This window comes from Oncorhynchus mykiss, chromosome 24 (genome assembly GCF_013265735.2).
Source record: "Oncorhynchus mykiss isolate Arlee chromosome 24, USDA_OmykA_1.1, whole genome shotgun sequence".
NCBI classification, from domain to species: Eukaryota; Metazoa; Chordata; class Actinopteri; order Salmoniformes; family Salmonidae; genus Oncorhynchus; species Oncorhynchus mykiss.
In genome coordinates this window covers 30,474,843-30,497,373 of record NC_048588.1, presented here as the reverse complement: position 1 = coordinate 30,497,373, position 22,531 = coordinate 30,474,843, and the positions used below count along the sequence as shown (strand labels likewise).

At 44.0% G+C, this 22,531-nt stretch overlaps 1 protein-coding gene across 3 annotated transcripts; it reads right to left on the bottom strand.

Annotated features, from left to right (window-relative positions):
• Nucleotides 1-243: 243 nt before the first annotated feature.
• On the bottom strand, nucleotides 244-21,382 carry LOC110503160 (integrin-linked protein kinase). Of its 3 annotated transcripts, none has more exons than XM_021581507.2 (13): nucleotides 21,075-21,382; nucleotides 19,631-19,923; nucleotides 7,082-7,247; nucleotides 6,297-6,392; nucleotides 6,103-6,199; nucleotides 5,905-5,988; nucleotides 5,546-5,631; nucleotides 5,258-5,367; nucleotides 4,929-5,056; nucleotides 2,599-2,720; nucleotides 2,356-2,455; nucleotides 2,070-2,200; nucleotides 244-1,931 (listed from the first exon to the last, which is right to left on the bottom strand). In XM_021581507.2, the coding sequence occupies exons 2-13, from the start codon at nucleotides 19,717-19,719 to the stop codon at nucleotides 1,782-1,784; spliced, it is 1,359 nt and encodes a 452-aa protein (XP_021437182.1). In that variant the 5' UTR covers nucleotides 19,720-19,923; nucleotides 21,075-21,382; the 3' UTR covers nucleotides 244-1,781. The 3 variants fall into 3 exon arrangements, with proteins under 3 accessions (XP_021437182.1, XP_021437183.1, XP_036817942.1); XM_021581508.2 differs by having other exon boundaries at nucleotides 19,631-19,785; nucleotides 21,075-21,262; XM_036962047.1 differs by lacking the exon at nucleotides 21,075-21,382 and adding an exon at nucleotides 20,693-20,923.
• Nucleotides 21,383-22,531: the final 1,149 nt, after the last annotated feature.

Below are 22,531 nucleotides of genomic sequence, written 5' to 3'. Positions count from 1 at the left end.
GATGCAGTTCCTTAGACCGCTTCGCCACTCGGGAGCTATGATCGCTGATCGGAGTCTACAGAATGCATTATCAAAAGAGATTTAAATAGGTATTTTAGTACTAAATCAATGACATAGTAGACCTAATAAAAAGTCGGCCAATTGAGAACATGTTGGACAGAACACTCAAGTAAATGTTGGTAATTATGCAATAAACACTTTGCTCATCTGCACCAAGCTGCTTGAATGAAACTCAATACAAGATCTTTCAGACTATATCAATTATTTTTTATTTGTTTTTAATATACTTATATATAAATTACATAGTTTTGTATAAGACATGCTCGTTCTTGGCTTTTACCCTGGTGATTCAGCACAAATAAGCAAGCTGGTGGACAGACAAAGAATGCATATTAAAAAAACAAATAAGTATTACATAGGTCAATAAAGGAGGAAATAACTCATATGGGGCTACAACAATGCAGAATGTTAATGTTATCCCCTTATTGTCCACTCTCCTGTGAAATGTTGGGAATCGCCTCAGGCATAAACATAGCCACAGAATTCAACAAAGCTGGGAGTTGAAGAAAACACATCCCAATGATCTGAGGGCAGAATATAGTGGATGAAATGTTAAAAATTATCAATATAATAAGCATGTCAGATTTTTTTTCCATTTTGGTGTTCGGCAATATCCTGTGTTTTTCCCGGCTGTTCGGCACACATTTTTGTCGAGGCAAGTTTGGTCTACGTCCTTTCATTGGTGATTGGTCAACAGTAGGGATTCTTCAATGACTTGTTGTCGTTCAACGAGATGACACGTTTTCAGGCAAAAATATTTTACTTGAGAAATACTGCACAAAACATCTTAGATGTAAAATTGAGCGACTAAGACCTCTGAAAAAAGGTCAACATTAATTCAGAATATTTTGAGGAAGTGTTATGGATATGTTGTTGTACGGCTTCTGAAGAGGGACAAATAGTAATATTGCCGCTTTTTTCTTGTTTTTCAAGCAAATATCTTAAGGGTGTATGAGGCACAGATGGTCGCCTAGCCGAGTCCTGCTAGGAGCAACAAGAACCTAGTGTGCGGACACCTAAGCACATGTAAAAAGTGGTTCTGCTCATTCCCCTGCACTTCCTGAAGAATACTGGACATTGAAATGCTTGGTCGGATAAATAGTCTAAGCAGGAGCAGTCCTATAATCCTGTTTGCATACATACAATTTGCCCTTGAAACAAAGTAAACCAGCCATACAGTACACACTCCATTCCACAAGACAGGCTTCAGGCTAATATAGCAACATCATGTTTTCGTAAGAGCTTTCATTAATCAGTAATAACAGGTTACAGGTCACTTTACAGTGTCTGACCCCTAGATAGTGAGACCCCCTCCAGAGGTAAAGAAAGGAAGCAGTGCAACAGACAGATTGTCATCCTGACCTCCACAGGTTATTCAGTCAAAGACAGAGGCTTGTACTCAGTCCACATGATTAGAGCACAACAGTCAGAACAGTCAACTCTTAGCTCCTGCATGGACACGATGAGACAGTGACGTAGATGAAAGTACTGATAACTCATCTTGATAAGTAAATAAAAGAAAATCATAATCAAGAGTAAAACAAGTGACTGTCGCCATTTTAGTTTTCAGAGGCTTAAGTTACAGTGGCATTGGGGGCAGCAATAAGGAGTGAGAGTAGGTCTAAGGCAATACTGGTAAGCACCACATATTTGGATGATATCTGGGGCAAGATATCTAGGGGTTTAGGAGGGTAATTCAAGGCAGAGCAAAAAAGCAGTTTTCACTTGTCCTGCATTTTCTCCAGGATGGGCACGATCATGTCGAATTTAGGCCTCTTGGCTGGATCTTCGTTCATACAGATCTTCATGAGCTTGCAGATGTGGGGTGAGATGCCGGGAGGGATGGTGGGTCGTAGGCCTTCCAGGGCCACCTGAGGGCAGAACAGAGAGAGGGAACTATGTCAGAGACACTCTGGGAAGGACAAGACTAAACTGAGACTTGTGTTTTGAGATTCCCATGTTGTAATGAATCGTATAACTTCTAGCACCCTGAACTCAAGCGGTCTCACCTTCATGCCTATCTCCATGTTGGAGAGGTCAGCGAAGGGCACCTCCCTGGTCACCAGCTCCCATAGCAAAACAGCGAAGCTCCACATGTCTGCTGACCGCCGGTTGATCTCCTCAGGCTTCTTCTGCAGGGCTGCATGGGCACAGGACAGAGAGGCAGAGAGGGAGAATCACACACATAGCTATAGGAGTTCCATACATTATAGTTAGATAAAGCAATTATTTACATTCTCAAAAAGGTGAAATGCGGTCAGCAACAGAGAGAAAATGGCTGTGCGTGTGATGTACCTTCAGGGGCTACCCATGCTGGGGAGTACATCCTGCCTGGACACTGGAAGGAGAACTTGACGTCTGACATGCTGATCCTGGCTGTCATGTCCTCGTCAATCTGTCAAGGAATATCAGGTCATTATAACAGTGGGTTTCAAACACAATGAAGTCATCCACCAAGGCATAAGAAGCATGAGTGAAACACATGACAACTACATCACTGTTGTGAATATGTACTGTTAATGTGAGTCCTTCTCTCACCATGACGCTCTTGCTGTTGAGAGAGTGTCGAGAGATCATGGGCTCGAGCGTGTGGAGGAAGGCCATCCCACAGGCAATGTCCAAAGCAAACTTCACCGCCTGTGTCTGGTCAACCACAAAGTCTGATAAGACAACAGATCCGTGTCAGTCATTTTCACACATTAGCAACAGCTGTAACATTGTACTCCTTCTCTAGTAGCTAGTACAGTAATATGATTAGCTAGATCTTTCCCAATTCTTAAGCCTGAACTCTAAAACAGACAGCCAGGCATATTCGATGAATCAAATCAAAATAAACTTTATTTGTCACATATGCTGAATACAACATGTAGACCTTAACGTGAAATGCTTACTTACAAGCCATTTAACCAACAGTGCAGTTCAAGAAAGAGTTCAGAAAACATTTAGCAAATAAACTAAAGTAAAAAAATAAATAAAAGCAACACAATAACGAGGCTACATACAGGGGGTACCGGTACCGAGTCAATGTGTTGGGATACAGCTTAGTCGAGGTAATTTGTACATGTAGGTAGGGGTGAAGTGACCATGCATAGATAATAAACAGTGAGTAGCAACACTGGTCAAAACAAATGGGGGGGGGGGGGGGGGGGGGGTCAATGTAAATAGTCCGGTGGCCATTTGATGATTTGTTCAGCAGTCTTATGGCTAGGGGGTAGAAGCGTTGGTCCGCGCCAGTTGGTCCACGTATGCTTTGAGTACACGTCCTGGTAATGAATCTGGCCCCGCGGCTTTGTGAATGTTGACCTGTTTAAAGGTCTTGCTCACATCGGCTACCGAGAACGTTATCACACAGTCGTCCAGAACAGCCGGTGCTCTCATGCATGCTTTTTACCTCAAATCGAGCATTAAAAAAAACATTTAGCTCGTCTGGTAGGCTCCTGTTACTGGGAAACTCGTGTCTGGGTTTCCCTTTTAGTCTGTAATAGTTTTCAAGCCCTGCCTCATCCTACGAGCGTCAGAGCCGGTGTAGTAGGATTCAATCTTAATCCTGTATTGATGCTTTGCTTGTTTGATGGTTCGTCAGAGGGCATAGCGGGATTTCTTATACGCATCAGGATTAGTGTCCCGCTCCTTGAAAACGGCAGCTCTAGCCTTTAGCTCGATGCAGATATTGCCTGTAATCCATGGCTTCTGATTGAGATATGTACGTACGGTCACTGTGGGGACGATGTTGTCGATGCATTTATTGCTGAAGCTGATGACTGAGGTAGTATACTCCTCAATGGCATTGGATGAATCCCCGAACATATTCCAGTCTGTGCTAGCAAAACAGTCCTGTAGCGTAGCATCCGCGTCATCTGACCATTTGCCAAATGGAGGGCGGGGGAGAGCTTTGTATGCATATCTGTGTGTGGAGTAAAGGTGGTCTAGAGTTTTTTCCATCTGGTTGCACATGTGTCATGCTGGTAGAAATTAGGTTAAATGGATTTAAGTTTGCCTGCATTAAAGTCCCCGGCCACTAGGAGAGCCACTTCTGGGTGAGCATTTTCTTCTTTGCTTCTGGCCTTAGAGTTAGTTGAGTGTGGTCTTAGTGCCAGCATCGGTTTGTGGTGGTAAATAGACGGCTATGAATAATATAGATGAGAACTGGTAGATAGTGTGGTCTACAGCTTATCATAAGGTACTCTACCTCAGGCGAGCAAAACCTCAAGACATGTTTAATACTAGACATCGCGCACCAGCTGTTATTGACAAATAGACACACCCCCACCCCTCGTCTTACTAGACATAGCTTCTCTGTCCTGCCGGTGCATGGAAAATCCCGCCAGCTATATCCGTGTCGTCGTTCCAACATAAGATATTACAGTTAATGTCCCATTGCTAGGATAAGCTTGACCATAGGTCATCATTTTTATTTTCCAATGATTGCACATTGGCCAATAGAACAGATGGCAGCGGGGGTTTAACTCACTCGACGTACAAATTCTCAGAAGTCAGTACGACCTCACCCCATTTTTCTCCATCTTTTCTTCACGCAAATGACGGGGATTAGGGCTTGTTCCCAAGAAAGCAGTATATCCTTCATGTCGGACTCGTTAAAGGAAAAATCTTCCAGTTCGAGTAGTCGCTGTTCTGATGTCCAGAAGTTATTTTCAGTCATAAAAGACGGTAGCAGCAACATTATGTACAAAATAAGTAAAAAAATAATAAGATACAAACAATGCAAAGAAACAAACAAAATAGCACAATTGGCATTTAAAACATCAGCCATCCCCTCCGGCGCCCTTCTCGTCTTTCCATGACCTTAACTCAACGTACTGTCCCACATTGGAAGTCTTTAGTACAATGCAGGTTAGTGTGGTACTCACCAGTACCCTGGTGAAGCACGTTGTAGAGGGAGCCATAGGGCATCCAGTGTGTGATGATGATGGGGTGAGGGGCAGGAGGAGACTGACACGCTCCCAACATTGGCAACACATTGGGGTGGGAGAATATCCTGGGATGGGCCCGAGGAAGAGGGACACGGGGAAAGAGACGCATAGGATGGGACATATGCAGGACAATCCAAACCAAAATAACTTCCATACAGATCAACAGGTCAGTAAATAAAAACGTGTAAGAGGCTGACAGACATTATATCCACAGAACAGGAGAAAATACACCTACAATGAACAATAAGAGGGTAAAAAGTTATTACCTGAGTTTGGGATATTCCTCATTGAAGTCTCTGCTCTTTCTGGTGGACCAGTCGCGAACCTTCAACACTTTCACCACAACCTCATTCCCCTGCCAGCGTCCGTGCCACAACTAAAGAAAAAATTATTGAGACAAAGTTCCAGCATAACCTCCACAATATACAGTATAACTTGATGCAAAACATATGCTGATGTGTGTCAGTGTTTCAGAGATGAATCACTTTGTAACATGAGTTGCGGACATCAGTAACAGATAAAACAGCAGTCATGTAGAAACAACAGCTCCATACCTCTCCAGACTGGTTCTCATTGATCTTAGCCAGGAGGGAGAGCTGTTTGAAGTCAATGCCCGCTGCTTTGTTCAACGTGCCGTTACCTGTAGGCATTGACACACAGAGGACAGAGTTGAAGAGCATAGCTAAAGCCCTATGTCTGGCAAAAAGCCTTACTATTTCTGCACAATTTAGCACACTGAAAGGCAGTGGAAATGTCATCAGGCACCTTGGGGACTACCAGAGACCTCAGTGGGACATTTACTGGATGTTCATTCCTTCCTATAAACTGTGCCTGATATTCACTTCTTGTTTTCTCCAAGCTTAGTAATGAAAAGCAGGCAGCTAGTAAATGGCTTTGTGGCTGTGGGACTTACGGGGTCGAGTTCTGGTGGTGCCTTTCCAGAACGTGTCCTTGAAGGGGACCTTGGTCAAACTCTGGCCCAACTTCTCTGCTTTCTCTGAGAGGTGGGCGAACACAAAGCACGCATTGATTAGGTAACAGTGCTAACACATAATAAATCACAGTTTTCTTGCCAACAATGGATGATGCAGAGGAATGGGATGTTGAAAACCTTGGAGGGCTTCACGTAGGTGAGGTTTGGCTTTGTCCAGAGGAGTTTCTCCATACTTATTACAGATGTTCACTTGAGCTCCGTTAGTCACCAGGTCCTGAGGAAGACAGACATCAATGTAACTCCAGTGATACATAAACTGTTCACATAGAACTAGACAGCACCCACAGTAGACCACCAGGGGGCATACTGACCTCAGCCACTGGGTCCTGACCCCAGAAGCAGGCGTAATGCAGCGGTGTGTTGCCGTGCTCGTTGGCAGTGTTGACGTCTGCTTTGCACTGGATCAGCTAGGAGACCAAACCACAAGATTAGATTAGACACAACACAAGGCTGTCCAGATCCTGTTTGGATTATATATAGTGATGCTAGTAATCCACCTATGGCAGGCCTGGAAAAGGATTTCTCCTGTCTGCTCATACATTCCAGAGGTATTGTGACATGTCTAATATTAAACCAAATCAGAACTGTGGTCTGCAGCACTACGAAACCAGAAACCTGTCATAGCAGACTAACACTACTGCATTGAATGATATAAGATTTGAGAGTTGCTCGAAGGACCAGAAAGAAAGATGCAATTATTTTAACGAAAATAACTGACTTGATTACCTAAGGAAAATCACTGTGTGTGTCAGTGTTTCATTTAGACTTGCTTAGGCTTGAGTTGAAGACGCTATGTTGCAACTGGGTACAGTTTAAAAACAATATCCATCCAACACTATTTGGGAAATGGTGCCAGTGTCTCACCCCGTGAAATGACTGATGTCAGCACTGCAACAAGAGTAGACAAGTCTTAACCATGCAGTGAGTTTGGGTGTTGAACAGCCATCAACTCTGGTTTCATAAGTTCCTTCCTGGGCTTTTATAGGGGAAGCAAAATCAACCTAAAGAGACCTTAATTGAACTCAAGTGTTTGTTTCTGTGTGTAGGTGTGTTTAAGTAGTGTGTGTGTGTGCAGTGTGTGTCCACTCAGCCCCACCTTGCCCACGATGTCTCTGTGGCCGTGGCTGGAGGCCAGGTGCAGGGGCGTGTCATCTCCTCTGTTCATGACGTTGATGCGAGCCCCTCTCATGATGAGCATGTCCACCACGCTGGAGCGGCCTTCCCTGCAGGCCCAGTGGAGAGGACTGAAGCCATGGTCATCCCTGAGGACAGAATACAGCACCACATTAACATCACACCGTACTGCTTTCACACCACAGACTGCTTACTACTAGCAATGAGGAAAGGGAAGTGATATGAAAACATATTTATTTGTAAAATGACCAGAGGCTAAATATGACACCACACAACCCTGTAATATAACAGCAGCATAGAACTGAAACTTCCTAGCAGGACTATTTATTGCTAAGTAATGGTGTAGGACTATCTGGATTCTCAGTGCTAAAGGATGTGAGATACTGCTACTTACAGCATAGGCCTGTTAGTAAATGTGAGGTAGGCAAACACTCCCTGTGCCTGCTAGGCCTAATGGCTATGTGTCGATGCCTAATGGCATATAGAAACAATAAAATGCCTTTAAGTAAGCCTTCAAAGTGTTTATATCTATTGAAAACAGCAGAGTGGAATTAGGAAGTAGACAGGGGAATGCAGTGCAGCAAACTAGTGGGCAAAAACAGCTGATCCTGATTGATACTGAAATTCGGTCAACATCCAGCCAGGAAACAGGAACTAAATGTGAACTCAGCCTGCCCTGCAGTCAGTCACAGCGACAGAGAAGATGTGCTGCTGGCAGTGGTAACCCATCCCACTCTGCCTTAGTCACAGTGACAGAAACACATGTTAGGACAGTGGCCTGACTGGCCTCAGTGACAGGACAGGAGTGATGCCTCCTTACTCCAGCATCCCAGCAATGACCTTGAGAACCTAACAGTAACAACAACAGTCAACCAGACAGTGGCAAGAGAGAGCTTGGTTAGTGCGTTCAGTTCGATTGAACGTCTGGTACGTCGTGTAACGCTTTGTACTGAACGACACCTTTCTCCAAAACGTTCTTGAACAGACTGACGTACGTTCGCTCCGTTTGGTGGGTGTGGCTTAAAGAATTGAGTGATGTAATTAAAAAGGGCAGAGGCGGTGTGCTGACAGCGGTTCCCAACCTCAGCATCTCCAACCCTTCCCAATTTTTCAACTGGTCGTTCAGAACAGCACAATAAATGTTTAATTGAACATTTCATTACATTTGTTCATACTGAATGCAGCCCAGGCAGAGAATGTGTGCATGAAAAGGAAAGCTAAACAGAAAGAGGGACAGTGAGAGGGAGAGCTGGCCAGAGTATAGTAGTGAGGCAGTCAGGAAAGGGGGACTAAAACAACAGGCCAATCTTTCTCTGCATGCCTTATAAGGGTCGGGGAGACTTCCTTCACCAGGGGCACACACGCACACACAACTCCCCAGCTGCTATGTCATCCTACATTTCTCTGGCTACTACTGCGTTCTCCTGTCACTGGCCTTCATCACCTCAGCCCCTCCCCACAAATCCCTCTCTCCCACAGTCAACTCACAGAGCAACAGTGGGAGAGGAATTTGACGATGAAATTTCCATTCCCCACTCATTCCAGAATTTCAGAAGAATTTCATAGGGCTCTGATGAGCTTGTGATTTGTGCCAAGGTGTATGAACCTCTGCGTATAAATGAAATCATGCTGCACTTGCTAGAAAGACAGTGAGAGAGAAAAGTGCTGAATGCTTATATCTGGTGGTTGAGAACTGAGGGGGTATTGTGACTTTCCTGGAGTCCTAACCCTCCACTTCCACAACAACATACACACAGGAGACTGTGTTCCAGGGAAAACAGCCTCAATGAGGCCCACAGAGACCCTGCCTCCCCAGACACACACCATACGGAAATATGGGTGGATGACGTTGTATAGATGGGCTAAATCTGTTCTTACAGAGGCCTTCTCCAACAGACAATGGCTCTCAAGCAGAGTTCATTCAACAGCTGCACGATATAGGCCCCAAAAAATCTAATTGCAATTATAATTTTACCCCTTTTTCTCCCCAATTTCATGGTATCCAATTGTTTAGTAGTTACTATCTTGTCTCATTGCTACAACTCCCATACGGACTCGGGAGAGACGAAGGTTGAAAGTAATGTGTCCTCCGATACACAACCCAACCAAGAGGCACTGCTTCTTAACACAGCGCCATCCAACCCGGAAGCCAGCCGCACCAACGTGTCGGAGGAAACACCGTGCACCTGGCAACCTTGGTTAGCGCACACTGCGCCCGGCCCGCCACAGGAGTCGCTGGTGCGCGATAAGACAAGGATTTCCCTACCGGCCTAACCCGGACGACGCTAGGCCAATTGTGCATCGTCCTACGGACCTGCCGGTCGCGGCCGGTTACGACAGAGCCTGGGCGCGAACCCAGAGTCTCTGGTGGCGCAGCAGTACATAATTGCAATTATTTCAACCAAACGATCAAAACACAAGTCAGTATAAATGTATGTACATATGTGTGAGTGAGTGTTTTGTGTGTGTTGTAGTATCAGTGTGTCTGTGTGTGTAGAGCCCTGTGAGTGGGCATAGAGACAAAAATAAAACGGTCAATGAGGATACAAGGTCAACTCAGATAGTCTGTGTAGCTATTTTGTTAGCTATTTATCAATCGTATTGCTTGGGGATAGAAGCTGTTTAAAGAGCCTGTTGGTGCCAGACTTGACGCACCGGTACCGCTTGCCGTGCAGAAGCAGAGAGAATAATCTATGGCTTGGGTGGTTGGAGTCTAATGAATTTCTGGGCCTTCCTACCACACCTCCTGATATAGATGTCCTGGATGGCAGGAAGTTTGTTTAATTACCCTTTAAAATCAAATGCACAGGCACCTAGACCATTTGTTTGGTTAACCTGGACATTTTACTTCATATGAGGAATGTCTTACCTTGCTTTAAAGTAGCGTATAACCAAAATCCCACCATAGAAACACGGAGGCAATTATTTGAGGCTTCCTCATATGCGTTCTCCTGTTCAATTGGTTCTTTCCACTTATTTTATTGTCTTGCAGCCAAAGGCAGCATTCCTAGTCATATTAGCAACCCATGATAAATTGTTGCATCTTTAGATCTCTCCTCTCAAAATGTCTAACAGATATTTCCATCTCTGTCCATGAAACTGCGGTGCACATTTTAGAAGTGTTTCTCCACCAAGTGCATTTCGGAACATTCACACAGACCTACCGCCATGTGTACATTGCTGCGCCTAGTGTGAAGAAATACTAGTTCATCAAAGTGGCGTACGTCCACGACTTAGATACCCATCGTGGGGACTAAGTGAGTATACGCAATACACACTAAACAATATGTGGGTGGGGCCTCCTGAGTGGCGCAGCGATCTAAGGCACTACACCGCAGTCACTATAGCCGGCCACGACCGAGAGACCCAAGAGGTGGCGCACAATAGGTCCAGCATCGTCCGGGTTAGGGGAGGGTCTGGCCGGCCCAGGATGACCTTGTCTCATCGCGCAATAGCGACTCCTGTGACAGAGGAATGTATTTCTGATTGCGTGCAGGGCCTTAAATTTGGCAGAAGCAATCAGGCCTGAGTAGTGTAGAGCCTGAATATTGTGGGCATGGGTAGGGCTCAAGCTTAAAATGAATGCCTGTGCAGGGCTCTTACCCAGGCCAATGAGTCAGTCAGTGTCGCCGACCTTTCCCAGCCGGTTGCCCAGGCCAGGGGGCTTCAGAAGGGCTTTCTCCTGCCGTCCTGGCTGCCCCCCCCCACCCGGTGGGGTTACCTCATGCAGTTCCACCTGCCAACAGGGCTCAGATCGGCAGATGGAAGAACTCCGTCTACACTCTGTCTCTACGCTGAGCTCACAGTGAGATCATATGACAAACATCAATGGCCTGATATGGATCTACTCAATCCTCTTTCACACTAGTCTATTTGAATACTGTATAAAAAAAAAACTAAAAAAAACTCACAAGTAACAAGCCATCCACAGAAATGAGAGTCAAGCTACCAATTAAAGAGGCATGACCGTGATTTGAGAAATCTCATACTGGTTTAGTGTGACTGTAGCCTACAGTAAGATTAGTTGCAGCTGGCTCCAGTGGGATCTGGGAAGGCCCAGAGGGTACAGCTGGCTCCAGTGGGAGCTGGGAAGGCCCAGAGGGTACAGCTGGCTCCAGTGGGATCTGGGAAGGCCCAGAGGGTACAGCTGGCTCCAGTGGGATCTGGGAAGGCCCAGAGGGTACAGCTGGCTCCAGTGGGATCTGGGAAGGCCCAGAGGGTACAGCTGGCTCCAGTGGGATCTGGGAAGGCCCAGAGGGTACAGCTGGCTCCAGTGGGATCTGGGAAGGCCCAGAGGGTACAGCTGGCTCCAGTGGGAGCTAGGAAGGCCCAGAGGGTAGATCTGGCTCCAGTGGGATCTGGAAAGGCCCAGGGGGTACAGCTGGCTCCAGTGGGAGCTGGGAAGGCCCAGAGGGTACAGCTGGCTCTACAGTTCACACACTAGTCCAGGGCCAGCCCCTCCAACACAGATATAACGTTATGTTAGTGACCCTCCCAGACTACCGTCTGCTCTGCCCAGTCAGGTGCTGGGCTATATGGGTTAACTACACTACCACCCTTCCCCCAGGGAATTAAATATAAACAGCATTCTCTGTGACCGTACACAATCCACCCTCCCTCTTCACCAAACAAGGAGCCTCTAACTCATTACCATGGTATATCACATCACTGATTTAAGGCCTAATGATGTTCACCCACAGCAGAACTGTACAGAAGTGAAACTATAATTCATGTTAAGGATGATTTATTCTTGAATGTGCTTTTATTATAGCTACAGATAGTAGGCCTACAGCCATGGTTGACACTCCTTTACCACCCAGCAGACTGGCAGAACAGTCCACACACACGACATTATGAAGAGTGGGGGTTGGGCAGAGCCAGGGAGTCATTTTTGTAATGTTCTGGTGTCAGCTATTTTTTTAATGCTAAGTGGACCAAATACACCGACTGTCTAAACCACCTGCATTTACACAGGCAGCCCAATTCATATCTTTTGACCAATTTATCAGCTTTTTTTTGCCAATAAATTGGCCTGTGTAGACACAGCCAATGTTATCTTTAAGAGTTTTGATCTTCAGTGCAGGAATAAAAACTCGGAGATAGGTGTAAGACATAAAATAAGAACTACGGTAGAGTAGGCCTAAATGGAAAATCAGACTTCACGACATACCCAACCAGACTGCACTTCAAAAAAATACGGCACTCATTAGCATACGTTTGAAATTAGCTGGTCCATGAGGAAATGTTGAGAGGAAATGAGTGGCACTATCTAATACCACTGGGAGAGGAGTACAGGAAACAGAAGAATGCACGAGAGGAAGGTGTTATGGCTCTGCCACTGCCTCTGCATTCTTTCTGCAAAAACTGAAGACACACAAGCATGTTTCCATCTACGGTAAAGTCACTCCGGTGACTAACTCATAAAGCTGGTTGAGAGAATGCCAAGCATGTGCAAAGCTGTCAGAGGCAAAGGGTGACTACTTAGAAGAAACTCAAATATATTTTGATTTGTTTAACACTTTTTTTGGTTACTACATGATTCCATATGTGTTCTTCACTATTATTGTACAATGTGGAAAATTGTAAAGATAAAGAAAAACCCTTGAATGAGTAGGTGTCCAAACTTGACTGGTACAGTATATCTACAGAAATAAGACAGGTCTTGCTTCTGTCGCCTGATTGAGTGTTTGTTAATTAGCCTACTGATTCCGTGAGCACCAAGCCTCATGCAACAGCAAAATGTTGGATAAAGCAATTTCACAGACTCAGCTGTTTTTAGTCTTTACTATGCTGTAAAGACTATACTTTTTCTCTCTCATTAGTACAGACGAATGTATTTAGTGCTGTTTACAGTGTACCAAACAGGCAGAAAGATATTGTAATCTAACAGCTCCACACATACAGTGCCTTGCGAAAGTATTCGGCCCCCTTGAACTTATCGACCTTTTGCCACATTTCAGGCTTCAAACATAAAGATATAAAATTTTATTTTTTTGTGAAGAATCAACAACAAGTGGGACACAATCATGAAGTGGAACGACATTTATTGGATATTTCAAACTTTTTTAACAAATCAAAAACTGAAAAATTGCGCGTGCAAAATTATTCAGCCCCTTTACTTTCAGTGCAGCAAACTCTCTCCAGAAGTTCAGTGAGGATCTCTGAATGATCCAATGTTGACCTAAATGACTAATGATGATAAATGCAATCCACCTGTGTGTAATCAAGTCTCTGTATAAATGCACCTGCACTGTGATAGTCTCAGAGGTCCGTTAAAAGCGCAGAGAGCATCATGAAGAACAAGGAACACACCAGGCAGGTCCGAGATACTGTTGTGAAGAAGTTTAAAGCCGGATTGGGATACAAAAAGATTTCCCAAGCTTTAAACATCCCAAGGAGCACTGTGCAAGCGATAATATTGAAATGGAAGGAGTATCAGACCACTGCAAATCTACCAAGACCTGGCCGTCCCTCTAAACTTTCAGCTCATACAAGGAGAAGACTGATCAGAGATGCAGCCAAGAGGCCCATGATCACTCTGGATGAACTGCAGAGATCTACAGCTGAGGTGGGAGACTCTGTCCATAGGACAACAATCAGTTGTATATTGCACAAATCTGGCCTTTATGGAAGAGTGGCAAGAAGAAAGCCATTTCTTAAAGATATCCATAAAAAGTGTCATTTAAAGTTTGCCACAAGCCACCTGGGAGACACACCAAACATGTGGAAGAAGGTGCTCTGGTCAGATGAAACCAAAATTGAACTTTTTGGCAACAATGCAAAACGTTATGTTTGGCGTAAAAGCAACACAGCTGAACACACCATCCCCACTGTCAAACATGGTGGTGGCAGCATCATGGTTTGGGCCTGCTTTTCTTCAGCAGGGACAGGGAAGATGGTTAAAATTGATGGGAAGATGGATGGAGCCAAATACAGGACCATTCTGGAAGAAAACCTGATGGAGTCTGCAAAAGACCTGAGACTGGGATGGAGATTTGTCTTCCAACAAGACAATGATCCAAAACATAAAGCAAAATCTACAATGGAATGGTTCAAAAATAAACATATCCAGGTGTTAGAATGGCCAAGTCAAAGTCCAGACCTGAATCCAATCGAGAATCTGTGGAAAGAACTGAAAACTGCTGTTCACAAATGCTCTCCATCCAACCTCACTGAGCTCGAGCTGTTTTGCAAGGAGGAATGGGAAAAAATGTCAGTCTCTCGATGTGCAAAACTGATAGAGACATACCCCAAGCGACTTACAGCTGTAATCGCAGCAAAAGGTGGCGCTACAAAGTATTAACTTAAGGGGGCTGAATAATTTTGCACACCCAATTTTTCAGTTTTTGATTTGTTAAAAAAAGTTTGAAATATCCAATAAATGTCGTTCCACTTCATGATTGTGTCCCACTTGTTGTTGATTCTTCACAAAAAAATAAAATTTTATATCTTTATGTTTGAAGCCTGAAATGTGGCAAAAGGTCGCAAAGTTCAAGGGGGCCGAATACTTTCGCAAGGCACTGTATGCATGCAGCTCTTGCTCCTATGCTCCCATTTTTCTTGATCTCCTTATTGTTATTACAATTATGATCATTATTATAATAATAATATTATTAAGTAATGTCGTTATCATTAGTAGGCTTGGTATAGCATCCTTGTATAACCACCATCGAGCTGTAGGCCTAAGAGCGCAACCTGTTTAGTCCAAAGCCTATACTTGAATATATAGACTACTGTATCAATCATTCATGCATCACACAGCATACAGAGACATTCATGCATTGAAATGCAATCAAGCATTCTAGTTTTAAAATGTAATAACAAAGGGAGCTTTGAATAATTAGCCTAAACAATAAACCACAATTCACAAATGCATGCAACTGTTTTTTATGCTGTAATAAAGGCCATATATATATTTATTGTTAAAACAGACTCTGGTAGACTTATTTACTGTTGCTTACACAGTTGGTCAGTGTGAGGGACAGCCAGAGGGAGATGGTCAGAAAGTTATATTTTAATCTAACAACAACTGTTTGGCACACATAATACTCACAAAAGGCTTGATCCTATACCCTCCCCTTTCTTGATCTCCAGTCATTTCCACGACTAAGTCATATGTTTTCCACAGATCTGACTTCCCCTTTCCGTCCTGCGCAACCAGTAAACATTTGCCCGTTTCTAATGTATTTTTCACGTCACACTGTGTTCACAGTATAAAACCAATTTATTGGTGTGATTATGTTAGGCTATAGTTCAGGCCGTATTGGTCAGATGCATGTGATGCTTACATGTTTCACATATAGAGAGCAAGGGTTGAGTGAATAGCAAATGTTTTTCATAAACAAATTAAGGATTTCATTAACAGAACTTTTCAGTCAGAAACAAGAAAGAAACTAAATGGCTGAAATTGAGACAGCTGTGGCATTGTGTTGTGTGACAAAACTGCACATTTTAGAGTGGCCTTTTATTGTCCCCAGCCCAAGGTGCATCTGTATAATGATCATGCTGTTGCATCAGCTTCTTGATAAAACACCTGTCAAGTGGATGGATTATCTTGACAAAGGAGAAATGCTCACTAACAGGGATGTAAACAACTTTTTTTTTTGCATATGGGACATTTTTTGGATGTCTTTTGCTCATGAAACCAACACTTTACATGTTGAGTTTATATTTTTGTTCAGTATGTATGCATGCATGCAGGTACAAGTCAAAAGTTATAAAATAACACATGAAATGAAGTGTGCCTTGAATTCTAAACAAATCACTGAGTGTCACCAGCAAAGCACCCCCACACCATAACACCACCTCCTCCATGCCTCACGGTGGGAACTACACATAGAGATCGGTTCACCAAAAATCTCCAATTTGGACTCATCAGATTAAAAGACAGATTACCACTGGTCTAATGTCCATTGCTTGCGTTTCTTGGTCCAAGCAAGTCTCTTCTTATTATTGGTGTCCTTCAGTAGTGGTTTCTTTGCAGCAATTCGACCATGAAAGCCTGATTCACAGTCTCATCTGAACAGTTGATGTTGAGATGTGTCTGTTACTTGAACTCTGAAGCATTTATTTGGGCTGCCATTTTTGAGGCTGGTAACTCTAATGAACTCATCCTCTGCAGCAGAGTTAACTGCGTATTCCATTCCTGTGGCGGTCCTCATGAGAGCCAGTTTCATCATAGCGCTTGATAGTTTTTGCAACTGCACTGGAAGAAACTGTGCAGTAAAACATCTGGCAGTGCTCTGTGTGGGACTGTGTTTTGCTGCACTGCATACATGGCTCCTCCCATGCAGTTTACCTTGAGGATACTGTTAACAGTAGAATGTTCTCGTCTCCTAGGTGTGGACACAATGACGCTTTGGTAGCTGCAATGAACAGCACAAGAAAGCAGGATTGGACCCCCGTCTCTGTCAACGTGGCCCCTGCCACTCTCACCAGAGAGGAAGTTACTAACTAACCCATCCACACCGTCATCTCTGTTACACAGAGTATTAGTAGGGGTCATGTCAGAATGGCTCTCTCCTGACTGATGTGTCCCCTTGTCCTCCCCAGACTGAGGAGGTTTTGTCAGAGTGTCGGGTGTGGTTCCTGTCTTTCATGGGTGTGGTCAAAAGACCAACTAGTGAAAACCAAAAAAATGGTCATAACTGGGCTGCCTGTCTTAAAGCTGCCCCACACAGACACACAGGAGAATTCTCTCTGCCTGTCTTAAAGCTGCCCCAACACAGACACACAGGAGAATTCTCTCTCCGCCTGTCTTAAAGCTGCCCCACACAGACACACAGGAGAATTCTCTCTGCCTGTCTTAAAGCTGCCCAACACAGACACACAGGAGAATTCTCTCTCTGCCTGTCTTAAAGCTGCCCCACACAGACACACAGGAGAATTCTCTCTGCCTGTCTTAAAGCTGCCCCACACAGACACACAGGATAATTCTCTCTCTGCCTGTCTTAAAGCTGCCCCACACAGACACACAGGAGAATTCTCTCTGCCTGTCTTAAAGCTGCCCCAACACAGACACACAGGAGAATTCTCTCTCCGCCTGTCTTAAAGCTGCCCCACACAGACACACAGGAGAATTCTCTCTGCCTGTCTTAAAGCTGCCCAACACAGACACACAGGAGAATTCTCTCTCTGCCTGTCTTAAAGCTGCCCCACACAGACACACAGGAGAATTCTCTCTGCCTGTCTTAAAGCTGCCCCACACAGACACACAGGATAATTCTCTCTCTGCCTGTCTTAAAGCTGCCCCACACAGACACAGAGGAGAATTCTCTCTCTGCCTGTCTTAAAGCTGCCCCACACAGACACACAGGAGAATTCTCTCTCTGCCTGTCTTAAAGCTGCCCCACACAGACACACAGGAGAATTCTCTTTCTGCCTGTCTTAAAGCTGCCCCACACAGACACACAGGAGAATTCTCTCTCTGCCTGTCTTAAAGCTGCCCCAACACAGACACACAGGAGAATTCTCTCTCTGCCTGTCTTAAAGCTGCCCCAACACAGACACACAGGAGAATTCTCTCTCCGCCTGTCTTAAAGCTGCCCCAACACAGACACACAGGAGAATTCTCTCTGCCTGTCTTAAAGCTGCCCCAACACAGACACACAGGAGAATTCTCTCTCTGCCTGTCTTAAAGCTGCCCAACACAGACACACAGGAGAATTCTCTCTCTGCCTGTCTTAAAGCTGCCCCACACAGACACACAGGAGAATTCTCTCTCTGCCTGTCACACACACATTTGTTTCCTATGTCCAGCCCACAACAATTCCCTGGCTTACACTACTCCCCTTTTCACATGCTCATTTTTGGAGGGTTGTAGACCGTTCCCCAGAGGCTTGCGTGTTATTCCTTGTAAGGACATTTAGCATTCCACTACACTGCATCTTTCATTTACATTTTTGCACCCACACGGACACAGAAAGGAGCTCACAATCACCTTTACTTTAACTAGCAGTAACTGAGAAAGTGTGGAATAGGGATATATAGGACATGGTGGGATTCAACAGGGAAGATGTGGATGTTTGTACAGTCGGCTATAAAAACCCATGCAATCAGTTATAGCAGGGGCTAAAAGGCCCAGTATGGAAGTGTCTTCCCCACGGGGAAAAATATACATCACCCTGACCAATAAGGAGGACTTAACAGGCAATCAGCTAATGGAGAAGGGCCACGTGTTCGAGTGGCCGTGTACACTCACACAAATACAATCCATGCATCTGTATACCATAGGCTACTTACAACAGTATGAACACAAATAAAAAAACAATGAAAGCTGGTCAAAATATCTCAGCATAATGCTCTGTAATGTCTAAGCAAGGTAGTCAACAATCAAGCCTCCGCATGAGAGTGAGATAAACAGCTTCAGACAGCATTCCCTGGGGGCAACAATTATATGTCTCTATAGTTCTATCTGGATGCAGAGATAGGCATGAATATAGAACTCATGTCACCCTCCTCCAGAAATGTCTGAGTTCCATCAGTGGGGACAAGCCCAGCCAAGTTTCCCTTTACTGAGTCACCCGAGGATATTTACAGTAGAAGAGGCCAGGATGCATGATGAAGCCTGCTTTCTAATGGACCTCCAAATGCAACCATTAGAGCTAGGCTATAGGTTAGCAGTCTATAATAGAGTCAAATGAAAACAGCCACACAAAAATAGCTAAGTCAGGAAGCACCAATTATTTTTGTAGTTGTAGCATCTTTGCTCGTTCTTTGCCCAGTAACCTAATACAAATAGGTAGTCAACAAACAGATTTCAGGGCAGTGGTAATGAGAAAACATATCCAAGACATCTGCCATCCTTTAGCTTCATTTAAAGTTCCCATACCAGGCCAAGTCATGTGTTCGGAAAGCAGTGGGTTCCAATCTCAGGTCAAGTTCACACAGAGTTGGGGAGTCGGGCTGGCTGGGAGCCCAGCAACAAACAACCCTCACAGTCCTCGACGACAACATCAAAAGAAAGACGATGACTGTGCAATTAATTACCCAGCAATATTTGCCATCAGCTTTTTATGTACTAGTAAACCAAAACAGATCCATGTCCTCTCGTTGTACATGGGAGGATGTGGTGGGTCTCTGTACATTTCTGGAAGCTTTCCCGTTTCAGCTGTGTGGAACTAATTATCGGCACACAACTCAAGGCTCATAACATCACAGGGGATTGGCGAAGAACAGACGTAAAAGTATTTATTGCCTAAATCTGAATCCCTTGAATGACTCCTCCAAGCAACTGTGTCATTTGTGTATTTTGCTATGGAATAATGACTGAGCAGGCCAACATTTGGGTGTGACAACCTATTTTGACATCTACGGGTGAGTCCAATTGATAGCTGGTCACAAGTTGCTGTGATGCCTATATACATGCATGATTCTGAGACTTGATACTGAGACTTGATAGCAGGTGACATAACATCCTTTTACAATGCAATTCAACATCTGAAAGTTGTTTTTGAGACGCTCTGAGCACAATAAAAATGTATTTTAAAAAGTACTGATAAGTTAGACTTACCCCTGATTCAGGTCATTCTCTGTGTTGTCCAACCACAGGCGAACAGCTACTGCGTTGCCTTCCCGGCACTGGGTAAAAATATCATCCATGGTGGCTCACTCGGCTTCTTCTGTTAACTTACACTGAGAGGCGGTGATGGGACTGGAGTGTGAGAACTGGAATACACAAGGGAGGCAGCCAAAGGAATTCAGGGGTGGCCTGGAGTGCATTCGTCCCTCAAAGGAGAGAACAGCTACAGTCAGGGACAAGACAGGAGACGTACAGCTACACTACAGCGAACCAGTGGCACATATCTGAAAAGACAAACATGAGAAGGATGATAATCACCGGATATAACTACATGCTTTTAAATACATTCTAAGCATGATAGGGAACACTGTTTCAACTTCCAACCAATGCATAGACTAATAGATGTTGTGATTGACCCAACACCTGGTCGTGACTCAAACCATCTGTTCTGGGACAGATGACAAGCTGTGCTGTAACCCAGTACATTTTGAAACCCTGTTTGAACAATTTCCTTAAGGCTTCTCAGGACTAGAAGAATAAAAACTGTAAAATAAAAGAAAGTCAATGCATATGCCTTGTGGTGTACTGTGGGTTACATAGCTAGGCTACATACAATTGATCATTTTTGTTTTAGTGAAGACTGATTCTAACTTCATAGATTAATGAATGTATTGGTAAAGCCAAGGTCACATATTAATGCTAAACACGTTTCCTGGATATTAGCTTACATGCATACAGATAAATAAACCATGAGACCCATGGCATGAGCTGTGGCTGTTAGGGAGCGTTCCAAATGCCATTTGACTAACGTTAGCTAATACCATAAAGCTAGCTAATTTACCTGACAGAGTATGCAATTACTAGTTGGCAATTACTAGTTGGCTATAGCCATATAACTAGCTTGGGATTAATCCAAATGTTACTCTGTGTAAGTTACAGTGTTCAAAGAACGTGTATTCTTGTGTGAACCACAATCAGGAATTACTAGCTAAAGACAGACCAACATGAACTTGTCATAGCTAGCCACTAAGCTAGCTGGCCCGCTGCTCTTACCCGGCTTTCCAGATAGCTTGCTGGCTAGTAACGTTAGCAGTAGTTTAAACGTTTTGGATACCCGTGTAAGAGAATAGGCTGCTGAAAAAGTCCAATGCTATACTGTGGCTAGTTACTGTCCTAAGTACCTAACAACTTTGTTTCACAACAAGTTATACACAGTTTCATTATAAAGGCCCCGTAAGGAGGGAGACCGTTGAAGAAGTTTCAATCAGTTTGTTACTAGTTGACGCTTCTTTGGCCAGTCCCTTTTTCCTCGCCTTCTTCTTTGACTTCAGACCAGATGCCTGAATCTAGCAATCTCGACAGCAAACAAACCCGAGAAATAGGACGATTTAAGTGTGAATACATCAATGTAAAAAATACACTTAGTTTTACTTACCCGATGGATTCAAACAGCATAGATAATTCGACTGAGAAATAGTTAGTTATACTGGGATTGAAGCAGACTGTCTACGTCCCCAGTGTCCACACCCTCGTCGTCGTTTTACGTGGGAGAGAAAAACGATTTGGCCTCGTCCACTACCAAATGCCCCATACTAGCGCCCTCTACCGGAAAACATACTATTCTTTCTTGCGTGAAGATACACCTCCGTTCCTCCAAGGCACGTTTTTCCCTCAGGTTTTAATGACACCTTTAATCTAGGGCTAGCTTTTTATATGAATTTCACCGAACCCAACATGACAACAAACATGTCCGTTAAGAAGGCTCTGCTGGGGAGGGGGGGGGTCCTCCTGTGGGGGAAGACGAGAGTTTGAGGAGAGAACAGTGAAAGTGCCTTCCAGACTTAATGATGAAAAGCTTGTTTTGTCTGTGGCCATGGATCTTGGATGGTAATTCAAAATATAGGGGAAACTCCAAGATAGTAAGGAGTTTTACGCTTTGAGAATTATTAATGAGGTATGTCATAAATAACGTCACTGTAAATGCAATGCCTCATCATTTCCACTAGGGAGCTGTATAAACCAGCTCTTCTCTACAGTGATAGGCAGATGAGTTGAAGAGGCATAGCCCCCAAGCTGCCTGCAGATATAGGTTCACTCAAAGAATTTAAAGAGACAAAAATATGAAATTTAATTCTGCTTGTCTCCTTTGTTCCAGCGGTTTAGGGGTGTTCCACTGTGTTACATTAGAATATGTTATGCCTCAAAAATCAAGGCTACTCTCAGTCTTAACCCTTGTTGTCTTAAGGGTCATGTTAAACAGCAGAGAAAATCCCCTAAATGATATTTTTTAAACTTGAAATTTGATGACTTTTCCTAGAGCCTAAATGCTGCAATTGTGGTGGTGAGCATGCACCTGAATTTCTGAAGTGCCCTGTTAGGCTGAAGGAGACAGAAGTGGTAAGAGTAAGGGCTGTCTCCTATCTGGAGGCAGTGAGAAGAGTGAAGTTGAATAAGTAATGGTATTAGGAGTAGAGACACAAGATGTTCCTTGTCAACAGAGGGATCCTGATATGTCGCATGTTAAGAAGATGGACTTTGTAGCGTTTATTACTTTGGTTATCAACTGCACAGTGCAAAGATAGAAAAATCAGAGAAAATAGCCATCATTGTAAGCGCGGCTCAGCGTTTTTGGGACTCAGGGTTTTTTTACAGAGCCATTAACAAGGAAGCCTGTTGATTAATGCCCCGTCCTCATAGGGATGTGATTTGAATGTGACTGAAAGAGTGGGATAGTTGTTTGATTCATTTTTGTATTATCTCAGGCCCCCCGCAATGGAATATATTATTTTTTATTTGTTTCAATACCCCATACAGTAGGTGGCGTACAACTTTAAAGAAGAAGGGGGGAAGGTGGTCTAAAACAGACCAATGTTTGGAAAGTCTGTTTAATAA

Excerpts from the sequence above, each read along its gene's own strand:
- LOC110503160 (XM_021581507.2), bottom strand. The coding sequence starts at position 19,719 with ATGGATGATATTTTTACCCAGTGCCGGGAAGGCAACGCAGTAGCTGTT. Across the intron at positions 5,632-5,904 it reads CACCACCAGAACTCGACCCC|GTAACGGCACGTTGAACAAA; the intron begins GTAAGTCCCACA and ends CAATGCCTACAG. Across the intron at positions 5,368-5,545 it reads ATGAGAACCAGTCTGGAGAG|TTGTGGCACGGACGCTGGCA; the intron begins GTATGGAGCTGT and ends TTTTTTCTTTAG.